The sequence below is a fragment of the Neolamprologus multifasciatus genome, chromosome 7 (assembly GCF_963576455.1).
Source record: "Neolamprologus multifasciatus chromosome 7, fNeoMul1.2, whole genome shotgun sequence".
Taxonomy (NCBI): Eukaryota; Metazoa; Chordata; class Actinopteri; order Cichliformes; family Cichlidae; genus Neolamprologus; species Neolamprologus multifasciatus.
In genome coordinates this window covers 15,474,795-15,497,159 of record NC_140445.1, presented here as the reverse complement: position 1 = coordinate 15,497,159, position 22,365 = coordinate 15,474,795, and the positions used below count along the sequence as shown (strand labels likewise).

Here is a 22,365-nt window from a genome sequence, read left to right as displayed (position 1 = left end):
ACCCCAACATGTGCTGCTGATTAGTTCTCATTACTCAAGTACTGCTTTACCATTACTTACCAGTTCTTTGTAAATTTTAATAAGAGTGAAGCCTTGCACACTCCTTCAGGATCACCTCATTGCTATGCAGTAATTCTTCCTAGTTTGCCACAAAGGTAGCCAAAAATGAGCATGAAAATGTGTTTAATTGACAAGCCCTGGTTTATTTTGAGTGTCGCCATTAATTTCATGATAATCTATAACATGTTGCCAAATATGTCATGTAGTTTTGGATACTGGATGCATATTTACAATGTTCCCTTGTTTATTGTTGTTCCCTAATGGTATCATTGTTCTGAACAAAAATAGTTATCTTATATTTTATGGTTTGCCCGTGTTTGGATTGCTCTATATTTAGGTGTTTGTGGTACTTATGCTGGAGCTAATGGCTAAAAGACTAAAACGTTTGAGACTTTAATCCCTCATGCTGCAACCTCTTGTAGGGAGGCTTAAGACTGTTTTGATCTCTCTGTTGAGCAACTGACTGCTCCGTCTGCAGGTCCGCTCTTAACGCTGTTTCACTCAGCTATGAGATTATCCAGTTCGCTCAGTGTACTTCCTGACTCAGCGGTGGTGGAACAGTCCTCTTACGTCCTGCACACAAGGAAGATGAATAATAATATGCAGGTTAGTAAAACCATATTATTTTAATATTGACTGACTTTTAGATTAATGTAAATAGTGATTTGATACATTACTTTTGACGATATCTAAAAATCTAGGTGTAAAATGTAACCTTAATTGTTAACTTCATAGATCTGTAAATATCTGAACAAGGAATGGTGTCCATGCATAACAGACAGCCTATCAAATAAAACAAAAAACAATTTTAAATGGTATTTTTAGCACCTTGTTGCAAAAACACATCAGAATGCCAAAACTATTTACCTAGCATGGTGTGAAGTGTGACCTCAAAGAAATTGAGGAAACTGGACCAAGTGAGCATAAAAAAAGATGTTGCAGGCCTAAAAATTATCTACAGCACAAAACAGCATTCATTAAGAAAGGGGGAATAAAATAAAGCAAAGACTTGACACAGGGCCTGAGACATGCAGGTGGCCCTTCAGATGATCCATCTACTGCTCACTGAAACTTAATCAGAAATAAAGAATAAGAATCACCAATTCTTAAGGAAGAGAATACAGGAAGAAAAGCTGTAGCTATGCCAAACAACGCAAAAACTGGCCTGTGACATTGACATTTTTATTGACATTTTTAGTTAGTTTACAAAAACAAATAATGATATGCCAGTCATGGATTGGCCTCCTCTGAACCCAGACTTCAAGATCCTTGAAGCAGTGTGGGATCATCTTGATACAGAACAGAACAAAAAGCAGCCCACATCCAAAGAAAAGCTTTGATTGTTCTTCAAGAAGCCCGGAGAGTTATTCCTGAAGACAAAGACATTACAAGAACGGTTGTCTAAGAGAACCGAGGCTGTGATCAAGGATAAAAGTGGTCATACTGAATACTGGCTTTCAAGCTCAATAGAATAACACAAACTATGATTTTGCCTTTATAATATATTTCAATTAATGTTTGCAAGTTTCAATTAATTGCTTAACCTATTTCCCATTTTCCATGCACACATTTGCCACTGTACTATATGTGAAAGAAAAATGAATTTACTAAAACATATTTCTAGATCTGGGAGACAAACAACTGTAAAACTAGAGTTTGTTTAATTATTTGAGCTCTGTTCATAGTGAATTACACATACCAACAAAGCTTAGGCTCAGAAAACATAACCGAATTATGCAACAGTCCTCTGATCACTAAAGCTGTACTTCACCTCAAATGATGACTTGTTAATCACTTCAGAGGAGTGCGAATAAGAGTTCTTTGTCAAACAGGTCTGATAGTTAACAGCAATAAGTATATAATGATTGGAAATTTACTGTTGATAGTCATGCTACCTGATGTGTGTCTGCTCACGTGCACTTTAGATCTTTATATTGTAATGCCCACATTGTGGAGTAATAAACCAGTACTCTCAAACAGAGAAAAGCTCATTAGGAAATATGCTTCTAAGTGGATTGAGCATAAAGAATTCCTTGAAGGAATTCAATCTGCTGCACATGGACACACTACTATATTTATACTTCTCAAAAACATCCTTGTTAACACAAACCTTTAACAAGAACCTTGGCACTGCTTATATATCCAAGGATTAAAGTGATGCACCAACATCTTCTGAGCTCTTATGTAACAGCTGGTAATTAAAGTCAATAGCACAAAATCTTTGACAATGCCCTTTGAATTCTGATATCATTGTCTTTTCTTTTACACAAATCTGTGGCAGGATACTGCAGTGCTTCAGCACATTGAGAGGGAGGTACGCATGCGTGAAGGAGCTTGCAAGCTACTGGCAGCATGTTCCCAAAGAGAGCAGGCCCTGGAGGCCTCCAAGAGCCTCCTAACCTGCAATACCCGCATCCTGGCCTTGCTCAGCCAACTACAGAGGATGAGGAAAGTACAAATCCTACAAAGTGTGGGATGCAGGTCAGATAATTGAACTATATACTGAGGATGATGTAAATATACACTTGTATCATAGAATAGAAACAAATCATGTTTGTGCAAAAATCCATGGCTCTAGCCTGCAATTAGAGTTCAGTTAAGCTGACTGTTTAAATGGACCCCAACCCCAAACCTAACCTTATTCTGAGTGGTTGATTGACATACTACGTAATTTACTGCAGGCCATCTGACGATCTGGTGCCATGTACAGGAAAAGTAGCACTTTCAGGTGTGTTTTAAAAGATTTCTAAAAGTACTTCAACTAGCCTTTTACATTTCTAACACCATGATGTGCACTCTCAAGACCTGCGAATCCCCCTCATGTGGAAAGACTCAGAGTACTTCAAAAACAAAGGAGGTAAGTCAAAATGTAAAAAAAAAAAAAAAGAGCATGTGATAGCATCTGGTGCATTTTTTGGTTTACACTATGTGCACTAAATCCCTATGTACTGGCTAAACACACAAAATATTCTTCATTCCAATATATAACAAGTGTTTAAACTTTAATTTACCTAAAGTTCTTACTTTCAGAACTACATCGCTGTGCCGTGTTCTGCCTGATCCAGTGTGGCACAGAGATCCACGACACTGACCTGGTGATGGTAGACAGGACATTAACTGACATCTGCTTTGAAGACACTATAATATTGTGAGTCAAGTGTTTTTTATTTCAGTTTGAAAGCTAAGTTTCTGCTTTCTCATCCTCTTTAAAAACACATTTGCAAGCTTTTGTTGAAAAAAAAAAAAGTAAATGCATTTTCTCTGTGTGAGCAGCAACGAGGTAAGTCCAGGGTTTCAGCTTCGTGTTGAGCTGTACAGCAGTTGCTTGGTCGATGAATTCTCCCCTGGGGCCATAGGATCCTGGAGAGTGAGCCGTCTGGGGGGCTCTTTGGGATGCTCCTCTGGGAAAAAGATCCGTACTGCATTAGAGTCTGCAGCTGTTTGCGGATCCATTTCCAGTGGAGATGTAAGATCCGGAAGCGTGCCACCAACATTATCACCTGACCTGTTGACACTGTGAGCATGACACTACAAGGAAACATTTTATGGTGTTGCTTGGAAAAAAACAAGCAAGCAACAACAAAAAAAAAGAATGATTGTGCAAAGTTCTTTCTTTCTCAAGGGGACCTAAGTACAACCTTTTGCCTCACACAACCCTGAGAATTGAGCATGTCCGGGAAGGTTTCAAAACGCACGATTTATCACTTTCAGCGACAGGTGAGTCTCCTGTCCTGTCCTTTCCTGTCCTCTCTCCTCCTTAAAATCTAAATATACATAAATAAGGAATCTTTTTAAAATTCCTAATCCTTTGTAATGTTTTGCCAGAGGATAATCCATTCTGGTTGCCTTTGTACGGAAGTATGTGTTGTTGCTTAGCTGCTCAGCCTCTGTGCATGATTCAGCCAGTGATAAGTGGCCAAATCAAAATCAAGGTGACAGAACCTTTTTTTAAATTGTTCAATACTGTTATTCATTTATCATTATTGTTCACATTATGACTTTTCTCACTGCTCTTGCTCAGCTCAGCTCAGAAGAGGACTGTAATTATTCTGAAACTGTCTATGGTGTCCTCAAGAGGCAAGCCCTTCTCTGTTATCAAAGTCAAGAAGACCTGGAGTCTGAGGACAATCCCTTGCTTGAGATTCCAATCACAAAGGTTGGTTCTAAACAAGCAAAGTCTGATGAATAAAGGCAGTGATTCATTTAGCATTTTGCCAGTGTTGATTATAATTACACACCAAGGCCACTAGAGTGCACTGACGAATTATTTAGTGGAGAGGAAAAGTGTTGTAAGGGTGAGGAGACTGAAATATTTTGCGCAGTTCAAAACAGCTTTTTTTAAATTATTATATAGATAGCTCTAATTAAAATTAGTCATGTATGTTCAAAGCTAGAGATTAAAAAAATCATCTCCTTGAATCCCCTCTTATTTCTACCCTTTTAAAACCAAAAATAATTTTCTGTTTAGGCAGGGAACAACACTGAGATTACGAGCTCTTTTTAAAAAGATGTTGGTGTATCAGAATTACCACTGTTGCAAGGATAGACTCACCACAAGACAGACAAAGTTCAACTTAAGAATATCTGAACACTTGAGTATAGATTTTCTCTTTAAGTGTGAGATTTTCAGGGATTCTTGTTTTTGAGCAGCTCAATTTTAACATATGATACAGTTAAATGGTGACTTCATGTTGTGGGTATGCTCAGAGCAGCATACCTACAACATGAAGCTTGGCAGCTTTTGCAGGTGAGCATCATGGAAACATACCATGGAATTTCTCTCTATTAGTTAACAAAGACCATTCAGCTTTTTTAATGCAGTATGGAATGCAGCGATGAGCAGTTTGTTGCCTGTGATGTAGCCATTTAGGTAATACAAAAGGTATTTCAGTAGATCAGCTGTAGCGTTGAGGCTACCTGCAGTGTCTCAGTTTTTTGCATACCTCCAGGAAAGCTCTCGTTTTGTACTTTTTCATAATAAAATCAAAAGTTATTCTTTGTTTTTCCTCCCAGGATACCGTTGTCTGTATGTCTGACAGAGATCCTGCCAATTGCCAGAAAATATACATCAATACACAACGTCAAGGGGAGGACATAACTTACGTGCTTACCACATACACACTTGAAGACACACAGCACTGGAGGAAGGCCCTCTGTCAGCACATCCATAGCATGAGTGAGGCCTGAACGAACTCTTTGTTTCTTTTGCTTGTTTTTTTTTTTTCTAAGTTCTTTGGGCTTTACAAGCACTGACAGTCAAATCCCTGGCATGACCTACTAGCAGAACTTCTTACACAATCTTTACACAGAATGACGCTGGATTTGCAAGGGAGACGTTACAGGGAGGTTTGGTCTGTCCAGTTTTTACTTCAACGAAATTATGAGTACGTTTATACAACAACAGGGTGTGCACAAAACTAAACCAACAAGTGTGAACACTCTTTGAACAAAGAAAGTTCACACTTCTGCCAAGCTTGCATAATCCCCCAAAATACGATATCAAACTTGCAGGATGATTGTAATGAAATGTTTTGGAGGTGTGCGTGCACCAAAAAGCACATGTGCAGCACAGTTCACAAGCCCATAGACATCTGAAACTGATCACACAATTTGTTGTTCTGTTGCAATTTTGGAATTTTTATGATGCTTTTTCGAAACATAAGGAGATTAAAAACAAAAAGACAGCATTTATATCTTCATTAAACAAAGAAGGTGCAACCGGTAGGTGAAATAACCTCATATCACATATCACAGTTTATTAGCATTCACGTGTATCTCGGCTGTAAAAACGTCCAGTTTCAATTGGATGTTCGGAAAAAGTGACGATAGGATTTCATTAACTTTTATCGTCTTTGGGTGGAGCCACGGTAGTTGTTTTCCCCACTTTTTTTTTCAGTCTGCATACATAAGATAGTTGATAGTTGCTTGCAGTATCGTGTTGAGCCCTGATTACTGAGAATGTTGTAGGTTTTGATGCCTAGTTTCTAGCAGGCCTTTGCCAAAACGTAAAAGTATTATTCTAAGATGCACAATCTTGTTTTTGATAAGGTTCCAGGAGCACAAAAAGAACATCAAATCAGAAAGTAGCAGCGTGGAAATCAAGTACCGACTCATAATTAGCTTCATTCTCACTTCATTCTTATTTTTGGGCGGTGCTTTTTAGCTTTTATTTTGATAGGACAATGGTGAGAAGACAGGAAAGCTGGGAGAAAGACTAAATGGCTGCTTCAAGGCAAAGCCAGGCCTCTGCATTTAAGCTGGTGGTTAACTAACACATTACAAGGTTTGCAGATTCATACAGTAAATATGCAACACAAACAGTATGCCACCTCCGCATATTCCTTTGCATGACTGACAAAGAAAATACAGATTAACATAGTTGCAGTCACACCTGTGTTTTAATGCAATAGAGCTAGACAAAGTGAAATTGAATCAAACTCAGTCTCCATTCTTATGAATGGATGGAGGCTACATATCAGGTTTACAGTTAGGTCCATAAATATTGGGACATCGACACAATTCTAACATTTTGGGCTCTATACACCACCACAATGGATTTCAAATGAAATGAACAAGATGTGCTTTAACTGCAGACTGTCAGCTTTTATTTGAGGGTATTTACATCCAAATAAGGTGTAGGAATTACAACAGTTTGCATATGCGCCTCCCACTTGTTAGGGACCAACAGTAATGGGACAATTGGCTTCTCAGCTGTTCCTTGGCCAGGTGTTCGTTTGGAATCTGTTGATGTCAACTGTCAAGATGAGATCCAAAGAGCTGTCACTATCAGTGAAGCAAGCCATGATTATGCTGAAAAAACAAAACAAACCCATCGGAGAGATAGCAGAAACATTAGGAATGGCCAAAACAACTGTTTGGAACATTCTCAAAAAGAAGGAACGCACTGGTGAGCTCAGCAACACCAAAAGACCAGGAAACAACTGCAGTGGATGACCGAAGAATCCTTTCCTTGGTGAAGAAAACACCCTTCACAACAGTTGGCCAGATCAAGAACATTCTCCAGGAGGTAGGTGCATGTGTGTCAACGTCAACAATCAAGAGAAGACTCCACCATTGTGAATACGGAAGGTTCACCACACGATGTAAACCATTGGTGAGCCTCAAAAACAGGAAGGCTAGATTAGAGTTTACCAAACGACATCTAAAAAAGCCTTCGCAGTTCTGGAACAACATCCTATGGACAGACGAGACCAAGATCAACTTGTACCAGAGTGATGGGAAGACAAGAGTATGGAGAACGAAAGGAACTGCTCATGATCCTAAGCATACCACCTCATCAGTGAAGCATGGTGGTGGAAGTGTCATGGCGTGGGCATGTATGGCTGCCAGTGGAACTGGTTCTTTTGTATTTATTGATGATGTGACTGTTGACAAAAGCAGCACGATGAATTCTGAAGTGTTTCGGGTAATAAAATCTGCTCATATTCAGCCAAATGCTTCAGAATTCATTGTACGGCGCTTCACAGTGCAGATGGACAATGACTTAAAGCATACTGCAAAAGCAACCAACGTTTTTGAAGGAAAAGAAGTGGACTGTTTTGTAATGGCCAAGTCAATTGCCTGATCTGAATCCGATTGAGCATCCATTTCACTTGCTGAAGACAAAACTGAAGGGCAAATGCCTCAAGAACAAGCAGGAACAGAAGACGGTTGCAGTAGAGGCCTGGCAGAGATCACCAGGGATGAAACGCAGTGTCTGGTGATGCCTATGTGTTCCAGACTTCAGGCTTTAATTGACTGCAAAGGATTTGCAACCAAGTACTAAAAAGTGAAAGTTAGATTTATGGTTCATATTTTGTCCCATTACTTTTGGCCCCTTAACAAGTGGGAGGCACATATGCAAACTGTTGTAATTCCTACACCTTATTTGGATGTAAATACCCTCAAATAAAAGCTGACAGTCTGCAGTTAAAGCACATCTTGTTCGTTTCATTTGAAATCCATTGTGGTGGTGTATAGAGCCCAAAATGTTAGAATTGTGTCGATGTCCCAATATTTATGGACCCAACTGTACATAGCATTATTCTATATAACATGCTGATACCTGCTACCTACCTGCATTTATTAATGCTCTTCATAGAATCAGATAAATTTGCGTGACATTTTTTGTACTTTGTGTTACGGAGAAAAAATCTCTCTTATGTTGAACTGAAATCTGATAAGGTGTTTCACTTTGTTTCTTATCTGGAGAAAATGGAAAAAAATGCAATAACATATTTATCTATACACGGGGACGAATGTAAGGGTTATCTACTGCATCAACATATCGTTCCACCTGTATCCACAATGCTGCAGGTGACATTATAGAAAGTCAAGAGACCAGCTGACGTGTATTTGTAATATTGTACATCATGAGATGTTTAACGCATTACGCTGGTATTTCCCAAACGGGTCCCCACAGTGAATCGGGATAGATTTTACACCAAATGCCCTTCTTGACATAACCCTCCGATTTATCTTGTCTCTCTTCCTGGTGTCAAACTGAAAGGGTTTTGTTCACGTGCAAAGTGAGTGCGGTAGCTGAGTTTATAGACACCGTTTGGTATGTGACTCTTCACACATCAGTAGACAGAGGAAGTAGTTAACAGTTCACATACTTGTTGTATTTTTTCACTTTAGACTGCCATCAGTGTACACTCTATAACCTATACTTAAAGTTAAAAGACAACTAAATTGTTCTGCATATATTAGAAGCCAAAACAGAGATGTCACATTGAACTCCACACACGATCAGGTGATTTTCCATGAGATGTGTCTAGGGCTTAATTGGATTAAATGACGAGGCCTGGAGTCACCCGGGTTCTTTCTAGAGGTATCCATGTGGCCTTGTTCACAGATTAACCAAGCAGGGAGGGTCATCAGCACATTTATTTGACTAATCCCACATACACAGGGAGAGTCCTGTCTGTCTTTCTTTGGAAAGGTCATGCATGTAGAAATCATGATCATTAAAAAAGGTGTGTCTCTAAATAAAAATAGATTCTGCATACGTCAGGGCTATTACTGTTAATCTTCATTGTAATCTTCTTTTAATAAGGCGACTGCAGAACATGTTGCTGCAGTGATATTGTGAGTAGGAGAATGTGACATTACGTCACTTGTTGATGTGAACAAGGGAGTTCTTGTTTGTCAGTGTGGATTTATTTATAAATTTTATCGAGTTTTGAAAGAAAGTATTCAGAGAACCATCATGTGGGCTGCAACGTGCAAAAAACAGATGCAACGACAGAGCACCTTGTACATCTAATATGTAATTTTGATTAAATTACATATTAGATCTCTTATGTTATGTTAAACAATCATGAACATAATAAATAATGTTAAATAGGGAAAATAAGCATAAGCTTATTTAATTCTAATTGCATACAGACAGTGTGCACACAAGCCAAATCTGAGTGCAACACTGTCAGGAAAAAAAGGCCTCTTTGTCTAGATAAGCTTGATTGGTGATGCCTTGCAGTTTTGAGAGTTTTTGTTTTTTTAGTGGCTTCAGTGTGCGCTGCCTCTTGTCCAGCAGGTAAATCAAGACCGTGTCATCAGATGGGAATGTCTTTCATTGCTCAAGAATACTGAAATTACTGTACAGTGTAAATCTGGTTTAATATTGGTCAATACTGAAATATTGCTTTTTTGCCAATGCAAACAATCATACTACTGATATGCTTTTAAACACCCATTCAGGGCAATAACAAACATGCTTGCCAGCTAATTTCAAAATAATTTGACAAGATAATTGCTGATGTCAATTTTGGATTGAATTTTTTTCTATTCATCTGCTACATAATTGTATAATATTTGTATTATTATTTTTGCAGGCCATTGGAAACAGTGCTGTGACAACCTCATGAAGATACAAATGCCGAGCTCCAGGAAATCAGTAATGACGAAGCAGGGATCTCTATACCATGAAATAGGTAGAGTAACATGCGCAATGACTGAGTGATGCCAGCTTATGCCGCAGCCCCAGAGATGGTGTTCAACTAAAACCTTGAACTATCTTACCAGTCATTTGGTTTGCCTGACTTGGCCAAGGACAGTCTCATTCTCAAATGTTTCACTTCCTGGTTAAACAACGACAACAAAAAAGTAACTGACTTTAATTTCTACATCTGACAGCTTTAATTTTTATCATGGAATGTTTACTTTAAATTGACTTTAAAACAGACTTTTTCACTTTGACTTAATATCAAAAACAGATTGAAGCTACATTTACTGAATTTGTTTGACCACATGGCATAAGAGGAATTTAGCAGTAGCATGATCTGGTGTTGCCTGGTTGCACATCCTCAGATGCTGAGCTCTATAAGCATTTATACTTACATTTCTACACCCTGACGTATGAATTAAGTATGCACTGTTCCTTACCAGTGTTTGGTTTGTTGCCAACTTACAAGTGAAATATTTGTCTCTAATATTGCTAGTGTTGATATTTTTGTTGCGACTAGCTAGAGTTGAGGATCCACTCCAATCTGATCTACTTCTGACTTTGGTTTGCTACTATTTGTGAAGAGCATATTCAGAGGGTTGTTTGAGGTTAAAAAAAACAATGATGTTGTATAAGAGTGATGCAAAACAAATAAGCTTTGTAGCTCAGCCCAAGCCAAATGCCACTGGCATATAACACCTACACTATATTGTCAAAAGTATTCACTTGTCTGTCGTTACACGCCTATGAATATGATTCTTAATCCATAGGGTTTATTATAATATCAGTCCACCCCTTTCCAGCTATAACCTTTCTTTGTGCACTGGTGCGCAGTCATGTAGGAAGAAGGGGCCATCCTCAAACTGCTCCCACAAAGTTGGGAGCATGAAGTTGTCCAAATGTCTTGGTATGGTGAAGCATTAAAAGCAAAGAAAGGAAGTGTGGAGTCCCTTGCGGGGCTCCATAGATTTGTGATAAAAAAGTTTTTAAAAAGTTTACATTTCTTTGGTATTGAACCGCAGAAATTAGGCTTTCTTGTCCGAAGTCATTTAAAAAACCAGCGGCCAACAGCGCTGTACACAACAGTAGAGTAGTGGGTAATAAGCAGTGTGGAGCAAGTTACTTTGAAAAAGTAATTTATTATAGTTACTAGTTACTTCTTCAAAAAAAGAGGTAGTAACTGAGTTACTAGATTCTGAAAGTAATTAATTACTTAAAAAGTAACTATTGCATTACTTTAAAAAAAAAATGTTTAACCCTCTGGGGTCCAAGTTATAATTGTCCATTTTTGACTTCTTTTGATTTTCCCCTCTACATTTCACCTTTAAGTGCGCCCCAGGGCAGTTGTGGCTACAATGTAGCTTGCCATCATCAGTGTGTGAATGGGTGAATGACTGAATGTAGTGTAAAGCGCTTTGGGGTCCTTAGGGACTAAGTAAAGCGCTATACATATAGAGGCCATTTACCATTTAAAAACTATTTACTTTGCCTTGTTTGCTATCATTCTTTTCAGCACAACCTCGCGTGTCTGAATTTACAGTTTTCTGACATACTGTATTAACACAATTGATCTAAAATCAGACAAAAAAAATAAAATCTGAGTAGAAAAAGTTATATTTTTTGTTGTAACAACCACAAACATGTTTATTGAATCATATTTCATAACTTTAAATGAAAATATAAATTGTCAATTTTAAAATCCTATTCACAAGTTTTGCAAACAACAAAGTTATTTGCAGCCATTTACCTTTTACCCCCCCCCCCTTTTTTTTATAACCATTTCAAACTATTTACAAAACAATCAGGTGTTCTGCATTCAATAAGATGCCACACAAATTATTTGTGCCACTCCAAAAAATAATTTCTGTCACTTACTGACTAACAGCTACTTCCATGCAACTGATATAAGGTGCAGTAAGCTGAACACAGCTTCAACCATCTGTTTGTTGAAAAATAGTAATGCGACCGCATTTTCTTGTTAGTAACGGTAACGGCGTTGTAACGATAGGAATAGTAATTAGTTAGATTACTCGTTACTAAAAAAAGTAACGCCGTTAGTAATGCCGTTACTTGTAACGCTGTTATTCCCATCACTGGTAACAAGCAAGCAAATAATGCAGAAAAATTTGTTTTTTTGTATGGGAAACTGTTCTTAAGGTACACTGAGAGAGAGAGAGAGAGAGCTGTGCAGGAAGTGTGATTTTATTGTGGTGGAAGCAAAACAGCAAAAACAAGAGGGAATTCATGACGATGTTTATGTGAGGCGAAATGTGAAGCTTAGGATCTTCTTTTGCTGCTGGTTCAGTCAATTTTGGTTGGATAGAGACAAAACTTGCAGTTTCAGAATCTAGCACAAAAAAAAGACAAAGCGCAGACCCGCCGACGCAACAAAATGAGTGAGCTTTCGGCTCTCAGACACGACGGCGTGTCTGCGTCCATTTAACTTGACGGCACGTAGGGTGAGAAAGCTGACATCTCACTGATTCTGATGCGTCGGCGGGTCAGCGCTTTGTGTCTACCTTTTTGCAGAATCCATTTACCTGTTCTGGTTTGCTGTTTTAGCTGTTTGGTGGTGTTTGAAATAGTTTTCTGAGCTTTAACCTGAGATTCTGCCGTTTATGGCAAAATACATGTATATTTAAAAATCGATGCAGGATTTTAATGAACCAATATCGCTTTATTAAAGCTAAAATCAATTTTAATCAATAAATAGATTATTGAAACCCACCCCTAGTAGCGACGTCTCTGTGAATGGTACTCATGGCCATTGATCAGTAGTTGTTAATCAATGGTCATGAGAATTTGCATCAAGGAACTGACCTCCCAGCACATTGTTCATTCGGTGGTGCTAGTTTCAGTCATTGTGCAATGTACTCTTTATAAGGTTGGTCACTTGGATGAGTGACAATACGTTTCTCCCACTGAAAAAGCTTTCTCCAGATGAACAGAATCAACCTTTTGGGATTTACAAAATGCTCATACTATATTGAATAAGACTGTGACTATAAAAGGTGTTAATGGATTTAAATCAAGTAAGAAGAGAATCATTTACACATAGAAATCTATTCATTCATCTCTTTTTTGCAACCAGAGGAGTCGCCCTGTGCTGGTAATTAGAAAGCGTGCACGTTTAAGAGACTTTGACTTCATTTTACAGACTGTGAGATTACTTCTAACTTTTAAATACAGACACATAATTAGGTGGATCACATGGCTGCCTAAAATAGAAGAAGTGTGATCGATGTGCTGTAGAGTACGCACTAGGGAACAGGTTTTTTTGTCTGTCTCTCCATAACAGGAATTCAGACAGTCTTCATCTGTAAAAAACTGGAGTAACACCTTGACAAACGAGTTTGAGTAAATAGCCGGATCTAAAAGACAAATAATACTACGGAACAATGACACAAAAGAACAAACCAGATACTGTTGACGTGAATAGCTGCATTATCTCAGACACCTGCTGACAAACATGTCAGTCTGACCAAATGACAACATGTTATAAATGAAGCATCTTAAATACGCGTGTGTTTAAATAACAAAATGTTCTCTTCGAAACTACGTCCCTATCACTAAAACAAGTCACACAGAAAGTAAATGTCTCTAAAAGGAAAAAGAAAAATGCTGTTCAGTCTTTTAGTTCCTTCTAGTTGACTACTTATCAGTTTGAAACATCTCCAGTAAGAAATTGAGTTAAGATAATCAGAGTTTTACAACTGAAAAATTTCAAATGATTGTTTCCTTTGTTCCTTCTATTTTTTTTCTTTCCTCAATATTTTCAGCAACACCCTCCTCGCCCAGAAAGCAAACTGAGGTTCCAGATTTATCTACTGATATCCGCTCTTTGCTCTCTACATACTACAAGGAAAGGTAGGTTTTCTACACCTCTGTGCGTGCAGTGTTTTTAAAGCCTGCCAAATACACCTGTATGTATTTGCCAGCAGGATTTGCTTTCTCTTTAGTCATATTAAATAGTAAATCCACTCCTAATGCTCACCACCACACTCACTTGTTGTATTATGACATTCCAGCACAGCTTACCTCGTAACTACAAGCAATGAAACATTACACTTTGCAATTAATATTTGTTATGACCCTGGTAAGTTTTCCATAGGCAAGGCCCAGGACTTAGGTATATTTTGTGGGCCAGATGTGGCTACAATATAGCTAACAATATACCTAACTCTAAGCGGAAACTTACAGTCACAAGTTGCACATTAAACCTATTTGAGTGTCAAGTTTATTCTCTGTCATATAAAAAGCATGCACAAAGTTGTGTATAGCAGGCCACAGTTGTGTCTTTCTCATCTTTGTCATCTTTCTAAAGGACATTGTTCCAGCTGTACTGCGCTTTGGTTAAATGCAATGCACGAGAAGAAAGTTTCCAAACAAGTCTTTGTCTCACTTTACTGTCATTAACTTAAACATTTAACATGCTAACTGAGGCCTGTAAAGCCTGAGATGTAGCTCTTGTGTTCTGAGCATTGCACAGTCTGACCTTGTGGTGAATTTGCTGGGATGTCTGCTCCTGGGAAGATTGACAACTGTCTTGGATTTCTTGAACTCTTCGAGTTGGGAATAATATATTACTGTAAGAATAATTAAAATGAAAGGTGTGATTTTCATACTGTACTGAAGCTTACAGCAAACATGCACATACACAAAGCGTGCAAAAATTCAGTGGCATACAGAAGGTCACAATTGTGTCTTTCATGCGCTCATCGAGGTCAGCAGGGACAGGATCAGCGTGACCTGCATCACAGAAATGCAGGTCACGCTTAAGCAAGATAAATACCTCTTAAAGTCATACAAGCATTCTCTTTTGTAATCTGGACAGTGTTTTTCAAACACTAGCTGGTAATTTAACTTCTTAGCAAACAAAACTTACAAGTTCAAGTATGCACATAATAGACCTTGTCAAAAGCAACATACTGTGTTCAGGGGTGTGATGATTTGTGTACAGAGCTAGGCCAGAGATCAGTCAAAAGATGTCTCAGAGAACAGGTTTTACAGTTTGATAGTTGATATATGCGAGGTAACAACCGGAGACGACAACTAGACAGGCTTTCACAGTGCTGGCTTTGTTTAGTTTTCAAATACTTTGTGTTTGTGGTTCAACCGTGTTTCTTTTAACAGAATTCCACTAGTGAGTCAGACTGTTACACTGCATGCATAAACATACTTTGCATAGCTGTGGTATGGAGAATATAAAACTACCTGACAGATTTCCAACTTTGCATTAAGAGAAAGATGCTTGGCAGAGAGAATATGAAATAAACTCACATCTCAAAAAATAATACAATTTTGGACTTGAGGCCTTTAAATGGCCAAAGACAAATTCTGCAATTCTGAAATATTCTGCACCTAATGAGGTTGCATAACAATTTAATCAGTTAGGTAATATACGTATAAGGTAGATGTATCTTTTTTAAATAACAAAACACAAAAAAGCATGGAACTCCACCAAACACTCTGTGTTTACTTTTAAACAAATAGCATGGTATTTTCTATATATTAATTTATTCTTCTTTGTTCTTTAACAGATACTTTAAGAAGTTTGCAGTATAAACATGTGCAAAGTGCAGGCATTTTTTAATTGCGCCACTGAAACCCATTTTAATATACTTGAGCAGAATTATTATTTCTTTAATTTATTTTGTGGCGTATCGTAAATATGTAACATTCATGTCATTGTTTAAAATAATTAATTTGGATTTTTGTAATACATACTAAATGAGAAACATTTGAACATAAGTTTATTTTTGTTTTCCAGAAAAATAGATATTCAGGAACACTGCACATGCGCTCAAATTGCTACATTTTTATGTGGTTATAATATAATATAATATATATATATATATATATACTGCAATGTACATAAAGTCAAAGGAGCTTGCAAAGAAAAGCGTCTGGACTGTGTGTGAACAGACTAACACACACAGAACCCCCCCCCCCCCCCCCCAAAAAAAAAAAACCAAAAAAAAAAACCCACTTGGACTTACTTGGAAGACAAGACAAACTGACATCCTTGTGACAGTAATCTAGCAAATAACGTGTGCTTATTCTTGTAAGTGAAGCAACCATATCCTCATACCAGCAGATCATCAGATAAGAAACTTGCAGTTGGAGTTGTGGTTTCGAGACTCATTTGTTGAAATCACTTCAGCTGCCAAGAGGGTGTGATGCTTTGGTACATAATGGAAATATTAATGGGTGAGGGAGAGGGAGGATGATTATTCATGTCAATTTATCATCCAGACACCTACATTACCCAACAGAGATAAGGTGCATTTGATAACATTTTAAGCTACTGTTCTGTTTTCTTTGATTCTTTGATTGATTCTTTTTTTTGTGTTGTCCCATTTTTTACAGTTATTGATCACCCTGCCAAGGACACTGGGAAAGAGCGAAACACACTTCTCAGCAGCCCAATTCTGGTTACATTGCCCAGTCAAGGAGTTGGAGAAGTACATGATAATTGGCGGTCTTTCATGATTTGGAAGGTCACCAGAATTACTCAACTGTGCTTACTTTTTCATGCTACTCCTGAATGAATCCAAACTGTTTATCCAACAACAATAGCTAGCAATTTTTGGAGTCGAGGTGATATAATGACATTCCACTCTAATTTTGATTCCATTTACCTTGGCCCCTTATCTTTACTTACTGTGATGAACATGAAAACATCCATTAGGCACCCACTGGGATAAAATCATGTCTCGCTAATTTGAGTATCATGTGCAGCAACATGTGCATTTATATTTTCGCCTGGTTTTATTGTGACACAGGAACACATGCTTTAAATTTTAGCTGTACTAATGTGGATTAACAACAGCATCGTGCTATTATAGAAAATAGCAGAAGTAGTCTGGCATATTTCTACTGAGTCATAAGGCAAATACTCTAGGAAGAAAATATTTTTACTGTAAATCAAGAGCACACCTTGCATTGTCTACAAATATTTTCACTGATGTTATGCTTGTTTTGGCCACACCTCTTGGAAGCATATAAAACTCTACACTTCCAGTCAACATCCTGTGGAACGAGAAAAAGGTTATTACTATTCATGGAGAAAGCAGGTAGGAATCAGAGAAGGGTTTCTCAGACGTTTGTCACTGGGTGTGCCCTAATGCTAAAGAGGACGTGTGAGAATGCAATAAGCAATTAGTGCTAATCTAATCTGGTATCTGGAGATGCCAAGGATGCACAGAATCCTTCGAGGCCTCACGTCATGCTAAAATCTTATCTTATGTTAAGTATTGTGTTTTAGTGTTTTGTTTTCGCCTTGCTTTGTGAAAAAGCAAGGCGAAAACTTGAAAATTCATGGATGACAACAACAATTACATTTCATTATTAAAAAATATAATTTTGATTACAAAGCTTGAGCACACTGGTAGATAACAATTAGAGATAAGACATTATTTTGGTAATGTTTATTTATGGCAATTGTGACATGAACCTTACACTGGATGGTGGTCTAATAAATTTGTTGAGCTTTGTATGTTATCATAAAGGACTTTGAAACAATTTGTAAATGTAAAGCTAAAAATACACTGTGTGCTTTATTTGAATTAATACAAATTTCCTTATAAATTATGAATCTGAAAGTGAACTTTTGAGATAACTTAGTTTGTTCTTGATGCCAGTGCACACGTTTGAGGATGTGAAGCACACTACGTTCCCCTCTTTAAATAGAATATGTGTAACACGGAAGCACTAAATTATATTTGGCTCGAGGGTTTCCTGGGCTAGTACTCCTGTCAACAGATTTTACGTAAGAAAAAAGCTATTTTTGATCAACCTGTCCAGGGTGTACTCTGCCTCTTGGCCTATGGCAGCTGGGCTAGTCTCTGACCCTGGGTAATTGGAAGAAAATGGATAAATGGATAGACAACACATGAGTATTATATGATTATTTTAAAACTTTGACTACCCATACAAAGACCCGGGTTAAGCAATACTGTGCTGTGTAGTGAGAGTCAAATTCCTGTCTGAACATGTCACATGTCTCTCAGGCACCGTTGGGTTTTTTTTTTTCAAGCATTTTGAAATGTCAAAAATGCATTTAGGGGAAATAAAATAAAAAAACAAAACAAACCCAGGAAACAGTAGGATCAACTTTGATCTACTCAGTATTGTTCCCACTGTTAATGGTTTAAAGCACTATTTAAAAAAATAAAAAAAATAAAAAAGAATTTAATCATAATAGATTTCGCAGCACTTTTGTGATGTTAATTAGAAATTTGCACGTAATAAATTAACGTCTAAGTTTACTGCAGTGGGAGTGTCACTTCTTTCTCAATGTGGCTGTCACACCTTAAAATTCCACGCTTTCAATCAAAGAGTAGTAATTACATAAATAAAAACAATGCTCACTAAAGGACAACTGACGTATCTTCTTTTCACTAAAGTGAAAACACGTCTTTTATTCTACTGCAAGTATGAAAATGTTAAAAAAAAAAGGAACAAGTAAATGTCACATTTGGATAGTAAAGTTCAGATATAGCATCATGCTTTAAAAACAAGTGAAAAAAGAGGATTAAGAGAAATGATTCACAAAATGAAAGGATAAAATAGTGTTCACTATATGTAAATGTGTAGAGCGTTGCAGTTATAGCTTACAAAAATAAAACTGTCTCCAGATGGGAAAGGTTTACAAAAAGAATTTATTGTTTCAACAGATTAATTTCACAATATAACTGGTGTAAAAAACCCAACTATTAACAAATAGAAAAAATAATCTACTTCATGTGCTTTAAACAAGATTGCACAACAATGTGACTGAAGTGTTAAATGCAATCAACATTTCAGTGCAGAACAAAAATAGTGCAGATTATCTTTCAATCAAGCAGATTTGCTTGTATTCCTTTTTTGTGTTCAGCTGATACAAATTGATTGGAAATTAACCTGAAGTATATTCAAAATATAGAGCTATAATATGAGCATTAGCCAGCTTTAACATGGTGTTGGTGTGTTTGTGGTATTGTCTTAACTGGTCTCTACAATGAGTTTGAGATGATTTTTTTCAGCTTCATGACTTCTTCAGTGGTGAGCTGAAAGAGAGGAGCAGAGCTGGAATTGACCATGAGCATAGCTGAAGGCTCCGTCTCTGCCTGCTGCTTCCCTCCCTGGACACCTGCGTAGAATTTATAAGCAAAGTCTTGCTGAGTCCTGGGGGGACTAGGGTCGCTCTCCACTTCAATGGATGACTGGGTCTCTCTCTTATGGGCACCCCAGAAATTGGGTGACTTGGAGTTGTATGACTTATTAATATCCTGCTGATCAACTGACAAGACATCCTGGTTTACTGCATTTTTCAAAATGGCACCTGAAGGCAAAGGCTTGTAACTCATGAATTGGTTTTGGATTTTATTGTTGTGACTGAGGTTTGGCACATTTCTGAATGTTAGATCGTCAGCAGAACTCTGGCGTTGGGGATTTGTGTGAAATGTCAGGTTGGTAGGGAAAGTGTTTGCGTTAGGCCAATTCCTTTCTGCAGGGTGTCCTTCCTGAGTAGGCTGAGGAACCTTACTTTCATGCATCATTGCTGAGGACTTGCACATCTTGAGCAATTTATGAAACACTGACAGGGGTAACTCAATTTCCATTTTGCCATCCTTCTCTTGAGGGAGACTGGACAGTATTTGGCTAAGATTGAGCCCCATCACTTCTGGAATCACTTTTGTCTCTTCTTTTGGCGTGAGTGCAAGGTCTGTGTTTGGAGAACAGGGTTCTTGTGCCACTGCAGCAGCCTCTGTTCCCAGTGGCAGAGCAGAGTCATATATGGGGCTGCTTGAGGGTGCCGTAATATCGACATCAATAACTTGTTCCTCCTGTGCTTTCATGGTATAAGGAGAGGGTGCAACTCCATCACTTGACTCCCCATCTTGTGTCTCAGAGCCTTCATTTGTCGGGGCCCCAGTATGATGATGGGCATATAGTGTGGATGGTTTGTTCAAAAACTTTGGGTTCTTGCTGGCTGAGGGTGGAGCAAATGATGAAACAGGGTTGTTGCTGATGTCCCGGGCTGATGATTTAACGCTGAGGTTCAGGGGCTCAGCCAGTCCGGATGAGGTCTTGTACCGCTCAGCCAGGTAACGCAAGTGCTCTAATGGTTCCTTCACCCTCTCTGTTGAGTTTACACAAGGTTGACTGTAAGGGAATTGGGGCTTGGGAGCAGGGGGGTGTTGTGTGGCCAATATTGAGGGGGGCATAGGGATGTAGGGAGGCAGAACTGTGGGGCTTGACTGATAGTAGGGAGGGTAGTGGACAGACAGAGGGAAGAGATTTCCGTGTTGGTCTGTCTGGAGGTTATGAGGGTTCTGCTGGAGAAACACAACGGTTCATCAGGTGTTTGAAGAGGAGTTATGGAGCTACATAAGAAAGTAATTCCACTCTCATTCCTGCTTGATAAAAATTACAGTGTTGCTGTTAGCTTTATAGTTGTTCATTATTTTCTTTATGCCTTCACTTTAACAAGGCTTTGGCACCTGTCGTATCTGTTATTAATCTCTGTCTCTCTTCCACAGCATGTCTTTATCCTGTCTTCCTTCTCTCACCCCAACCGGTCGCAGCAGATGGCCGCCCCTCCCTGAGCCTGGTTCTGCCGGAGGTTTCTTCCTGTTAAAAGGGAGTTTTTCCTTCCCACTGTCGCCAAAGTGCTTGCTCATAGGGGGTCATATGATTGTTGGGCTTTTCTCTGTATCTATGAAGCGCCTTGAGGCGACATTTGTTGTGATTTGGCGCTATATAAATAAAATTGAATTGAATTGAATTGTTACATATTTTCAGTACAATCCATGAGGTACTTAACTTCCTATGTAACCCATTCTTCAAAAAAACAAAACAAAAAACCCCCCATAAAATTCCTTCAATGTAAGGATTTATTTATTGTGTTTTAAAGATAAAATATTTAACTAACAATGAAAGGTTTTCTAAATAGCAACAAGAGTAAATTGTTCAATATGGAATAATTTTTAATTTAATTTAATAAATAATATTTCTATAATTTTAATCAATGCAAAGCAATAAATCAATTTTGTTATAATTTTTTTGTGTGTATGTCAGTAAAAAACAATACCAACCTGATACACTGGTATGGATACCAGCCTGCGTTTCGCTGGTCTCTGGACACCGTCGTCTTATTCTTCACTGTAGCCGGCAACAAAGTGGAATGGCTTTGGCTGATGATGAGGCAGCATGGACCTGATGGAAATGCCTTTCACGTGGCATTCATAGGGCAGCAGCAGCCTACACAAATAAAAAAAAAAAAGTATCAGATAAAAACAATACAACACCCATTCACAGCCAGATGGACGGACGGGCATAATTTGAACTTACTTCTCGTAGTGTCTGCGGGTGCAGGTGGCTGCGCTTGTACTTCGAGGGTTTCCACCAAGTGTATTGTAAACCTGTTTCCACAGTTGCTGAGCAGTCACCTAGAGTAATACAAAAGTGTGACTGTGAGTTTTGACATCTTAGCAATATTATTTTTACTGCAAGCTTAATTGAAAATACCTTTAATATACTACTACTATACTATAATACTAACTTACTATTACAATGACAATATTACTATTATTATTATTATTATTAATGATAATAATAATAGCCATCATGATCATCAAAATTATTCTCATAATAACAAGATTATTAGATTATTACCTGGTGGTAGCCGCCCAAGTCATTGACAGTTTTGAACATGACAAATAAATCAACTGAAAAAAGGAGAGACATACATGTTAAAATAAAATTGACACAGTTGCAAATTTAGGAATATTAATTTCACTAGAAACCCTTTAAAAAAATTACTTTCACAAAACATTTAATAACTGAGAACTAAATATCACAGTTTCTCGGAGCTGAAGCTAATAGCAGTGGTTTGCTTTAGCACTTGTTTTAAAACAGAATGAAGAAACTGTAGCAAGAAGAACATGTTCTTCATGGCATCTTCATAGCATTTAAAGAAAAGGCATTCATGATGGATGAATTTTAAAGAAACTGGATTCGATAATTGTAATAATTCGCCTTTATTCAATGACCTGATGAATAATTTAACAAATATTTATATCTTGATTACTAGCTCAAAATTTAACCCAAAGTTACATCTACAAACATCTACAAGCAAAGAGAAGCAAATTGCAAATCAAGCAAAGTTTTACAGATGTTTCCTTTACTCTTGTCGCTACTACTGATTTATTGGTAGGTTCTCCATCAAAACATGTTGTACAGACGCATTTCCTTTTTGAAATATTAAAAATATTTTTAATGAGAATATAACATACTTTCTAAAGTGTTTAGACATCATTTTTTTCTCACATTAAACAACAGTGAATTAACACATTCTTGAGCTGTGAATCCAA

At 37.7% G+C, this 22,365-nt stretch overlaps 2 protein-coding genes across 5 annotated transcripts in view; one reads left to right on the top strand and one right to left on the bottom strand.

Moving 5' to 3' along the window:
• Positions 1–538: 538 nt before the first annotated feature.
• Positions 539–17,850, top strand: LOC146513985 (rhotekin-like). Of its 4 annotated transcripts, XM_085166456.1 has the most exons (13): positions 539–666; positions 2,342–2,541; positions 2,742–2,788; positions 2,864–2,917; positions 3,091–3,208; positions 3,334–3,576; positions 3,683–3,777; positions 3,886–3,992; positions 4,082–4,216; positions 5,074–5,236; positions 9,897–9,995; positions 13,786–13,873; positions 16,376–17,850. In XM_085166456.1, the coding sequence occupies exons 1-13, from the start codon at positions 568–570 to the stop codon at positions 16,380–16,382; spliced, it is 1,455 nt and encodes a 484-aa protein (XP_085022582.1). In that variant the 5' UTR covers positions 539–567; the 3' UTR covers positions 16,383–17,850. The 4 variants fall into 4 exon arrangements, 3 of the variants coding, with proteins under 3 accessions (XP_085022582.1, XP_085022583.1, XP_085022584.1); XM_085166457.1 differs by lacking the exon at positions 2,864–2,917; XR_014875096.1 differs by lacking the exons at positions 5,074–5,236; positions 16,376–17,850.
• arid6 (AT-rich interaction domain 6) overlaps positions 16,332–22,365 on the bottom strand; it is a 7,608-nt gene continuing 1,574 nt past the window's right edge. The window contains 4 exon segments of the mRNA XM_085166455.1: positions 16,332–20,325; positions 21,088–21,253; positions 21,344–21,441; positions 21,668–21,720. Coding sequence (XP_085022581.1) covers positions 19,003–20,325; positions 21,088–21,253; positions 21,344–21,441; positions 21,668–21,720 — 1,640 coding nt within the window. The 3' untranslated portion in view covers positions 16,332–19,002.

Excerpts from the sequence above, each read along its gene's own strand:
- LOC146513985 (XM_085166456.1), top strand. The coding sequence starts at position 568 with ATGAGATTATCCAGTTCGCTCAGTGTACTTCCTGACTCAGCGGTGGTG. Across the intron at positions 2,789-2,863 it reads AGGAAAAGTAGCACTTTCAG|ACCTGCGAATCCCCCTCATG; the intron begins GTGTGTTTTAAA and ends TGCACTCTCAAG. Across the intron at positions 3,993-4,081 it reads GTGGCCAAATCAAAATCAAG|CTCAGCTCAGAAGAGGACTG; the intron begins GTGACAGAACCT and ends GCTCTTGCTCAG.